Source organism: Epinephelus fuscoguttatus, linkage group LG19 (genome assembly GCF_011397635.1).
Source record: "Epinephelus fuscoguttatus linkage group LG19, E.fuscoguttatus.final_Chr_v1".
NCBI lineage: Eukaryota > Metazoa > Chordata > Actinopteri > Perciformes > Serranidae > Epinephelus > Epinephelus fuscoguttatus.
Window position 1 is genome coordinate 21985419 of NC_064770.1, and position 3602 is coordinate 21989020.

General features: G+C 44.0%; 1 protein-coding gene across 1 annotated transcript; it reads right to left on the bottom strand.

Moving 5' to 3' along the window:
* Window positions 1–265: 265 nt before the first annotated feature.
* On the bottom strand, window positions 266–3056 carry socs3a (suppressor of cytokine signaling 3a). The gene is made up of 2 exons (XM_049561730.1): window positions 2848–3056; window positions 266–2274 (listed from the first exon to the last, which is right to left on the bottom strand). The coding sequence occupies exon 2, from the start codon at window positions 2133–2135 to the stop codon at window positions 1518–1520; it is 618 nt and encodes a 205-aa protein (XP_049417687.1). The 5' UTR covers window positions 2136–2274; window positions 2848–3056; the 3' UTR covers window positions 266–1517.
* Window positions 3057–3602: the final 546 nt, after the last annotated feature.

Consider the following 3602-nt stretch of genomic DNA (forward strand, 5'->3'; position numbering starts at 1 on the left):
GAGACGCTTTAAAGCTCTTGAGATATGAGAAACTGATAACATGTTGAGATATAATTTAGTGTGTCTCTGAAAATGTGGTGGCACACAGAGCAGTGGTTTCCCATCTGGGGTCAGGGCAGAGGGTGACGCTTCAAAAATTTAAGAGGAAATCATGAAACCAGTGAATGTAACTTTAAGATGCTTATAACGTGTAGTGTGTTTCACTATTAGTCAGTTTACTCTGCCTGTGGAAATGAAGCTTGAGTCATGACAAAACACCGAGATCTCATTTCATAGAAAAATAGTGCTCTTTTATTATAAATTAATGAAATGTTCATACAAATATAAATAAGTGCAAAGTCGTATCAGTCTGCTTGCTTCGTCAAACAAATATCTTCAAGCATCCACAGCCAGTTGTTTGGCTGGCAAAAAGTACATCTTTATAAAAGACAGCACAAAAAAAAACAAAAAAACAGATCTGCACTCATGTAAACTCATGAAAATAAGACACAATTTGGCTCTTCTCCATAGTGGGAAAAGACAGATACCATGTTTAATACATTCAATTGCAAGCAATGGTGATCCTGTCTGTGCCACAAATACTACCACATCTTTTGGTATGTATATGTATATTCTCACCACTGAAAACATATCAAACAGTGGTACTGTTCTCTCAAGTAAGATCCTCTAGGATTCAGTCATGTTGGTGCTCCAACAAACTGCTGTCTAGTTCAGGCAAGTTTGGCATAAACCCTTCCTTTAAACAAAATATCAGAAACAAATTCTTTGCACATTTTCTGGTCTTTTTAAAGTAAGATTCAGATTTAAAAACAAAAAAAAAAAAAAATCCCATTTTGCCTGGCACCCACAAGGCCATCAGTGTCCACTCATTTGTACTCTAAGTTTCCATTGTCTCTGAGTTTCCAGCATGGTCAGAGATCCCAGGATGCTGGACTAGATGTGTCTAATACGTCCAAGATTATCATCCGAGGTCAGCCAAAAAGCCGGCCCTGACTGTAAAAGCCGGCTTTAATGGATGGATGATTTTCTGAGGCTGATGTGTGTGAGCTCAACAGCTTCGCAGCACATTCGGTTAGCAGCAGCAGCGGCGGCGGCAGCAGCAGCAGCAGAGGGAACCTGTGCGTCATCAGACTGTAGACAGCTGACTGTGAGCCTCACTTCAGTTTTCAGTAAGTTGTATGTCATCAGTGAGGCAGAGGAGGACGGCGGGGTTTCTCGCTTTCATACCACCAGATTACAGCAGTGCTCTTTTATCTCTTAGTCCTCTTATCCTCCTCAGTCCAGAGTCTCTTCCTGAAAATGTGGACCTTATTAGACTGATGTCCACTTTTCTGGGAGACCTGCACGCGTCTTGTCAGTACAATGAACTGCTCCTTTTCACAAGCTTGATCTCGGGCTTGTCTCTCGTGACTCTGCTTCACTGTTACTCCTCAGTGAATGTAGCTGCGCTGAAACCATCCAATTTCTTCATTACACTCTAAAGTCTTTGCTCATCCAAGAGCATCAGTCCAACGCCTCTAGATAGGAGCGTCATACTCCTGGAGAAACTCCTTAAGAGGATGAGGAAGTTGGTCTCTTTTAGTAGAAATGTCCAAATGTCCATTTACTGTTTTCCTGCACAGGTGCTGCAACGTTGATAAGCTGCAGGAGAGAGGTTTGATGAGCTCCAGAGGGATCTTCTCCCCTCCAGAGTAAATGTAGTAGATACTCCCACTGCGCGTGTTCCCTTTGCTCTGAGGCATGTAGAAATGGACCAGCTTGAGGACGCAGTCAAAGTGGGGGACAGACTGAATGTTCTTAGGGTCTGTCTGCAGGTAAAAAGAGGAAGAGTCACACTGGATGCGCAGGTTCTTGGTGCCCGACGCCGTCTTGACACTGAGGGCGAACAGGTGTCTGTTGTCGGAGCTGTCCCTGATGAGGAACGTGCCCGTTGCCTCGCCCGCCAGCATGGCGTTGGCCTCCTTCCCAGTGATGGCGCCCCAGTAGAAGCCACTCTCCTGGAGTTTGTGGAGGGTGGCGAGGACCATCTGGTACTGCGTTTTGGAGGTGAAAGTCTTGTAACGGTATGGCAGCCGCATGCTGGAGTCCAAGAGGCTGCTGCTCATTGCGGAGTCAAACTTGCTGTGAGTTACCATGGCGCTTTGCCCGATCTCTATGCAGCTTGGGGAGCACTGGGCGCCACACAGACAAGAGAAGAAGAGGTGGGGTCAAACAGAGGTTCAGAGGGTTGTTGGTGAGGGCGCAAGGAGGTCAGTCCGTCTGGAAATGAAACACCTGAGGAGACAAGAGAGGAGATGGTGAGCTCAGTGTGGAAACGATGACACCCAAAATGCAGTTTAAAAGTTGAACACTGAGTAACAGCCCAGATCTGTTTTAGTCATGCTGAGGTCTACTGTAATACCTCTCCACTGCAGCAAGCTCTGCTGGAAACTATTTTTCCAGATGTGGAAGCTCATGTGTTTAAACATCCCTGGTGATGATAGGGAAACTGCACCAGAGAGCAATAACTGCTTTTTTTCATCATTTAGAAACAAGAAAAAAAACCCAAAGTGCATGATCTCTCTCATGTTTAAGAGAAGGTATCACTTTAACAGCTTGTTTAACCAAAATGCTTCCAAAGAAGTTCCAGCCATTTCGGGGAAACTTTTTTTTTTCTCTGTAATCTGCCCTCGGGACTCGGTCAGTTCCAGTAAAGACAACGTAATCTTGATTGCGCAATTTACACGCCGTGACCGGCTTCCACTAAAAATCACTTAGATAAAGATGCTTAACATTATTTATCCACTTTTTGATGATATGCACAGATTAAAAATATCATATGTTGGGAAAAAAAGAAGCGATCCTCACCTTGAATGTTTCTCCAAACGCGCTCTTTTAAAATAAATCCAAATGCGCACTGGCTGGATAGATGTCCCTTCACAGTTGTTCAGCGGCTGTCAGGCTGATACAAATGTTTCTGAAGTTCTTTGGCAACAAACTTCAAACTTGTGAAGTAGTTTTTCTCGGTGTGTAGGGGTCTGTTTGTGTCCCCGCTGAGCTGTGAGTTACTTATGAAGCAGGAGACGGAGAGCAGTCATTATGTAGCGCGCAGACTCCGCCTCCGCCTCCGCCTTTCCAGTAAAGCCTCTCTCTCTCTTGGCAGGTTGACAGGAAGCATTATTTATTTTTTTTAAAGGATTCCTGCTATGAGAAGTGCCCTCCCCCTGCTGTTCCTCCAAAATGAAGTTAAGGAGGAGTTCCAAGCAATACTTATTTACCTTTGGTAACCTAGTATTTGTCCTTTTAGTGTCTTATAAACACTTTAAATAATATCATCTCTCTTTTTGTCAGAATTAGGGAATCAGCTGCAGAGTTATATATTTGATTATATGTCCTTTTTTGTAGAAGTTCCACTTGAGCCTCAAGTATGAGGTAATGGTTCAGTCTGAGCTGTGTATTTTCTCAGAAATACTCAGTAATTGCAGTCCGCCTGCAGAGCAGCAGTTCTCCAGAGGGGGCGCTGGATTTAGGGGAAGCTCATACAGCACATGAAGACATTATTTCCCAATAGCAACAGTATCCAAGGGTAGCAGGTTTTTATTTACTCACAGTTGCGAAGTTTA

Excerpts from the sequence above, each read along its gene's own strand:
- socs3a (XM_049561730.1), bottom strand. The coding sequence starts at position 2,135 with ATGGTAACTCACAGCAAGTTTGACTCCGCAATGAGCAGCAGCCTCTTG.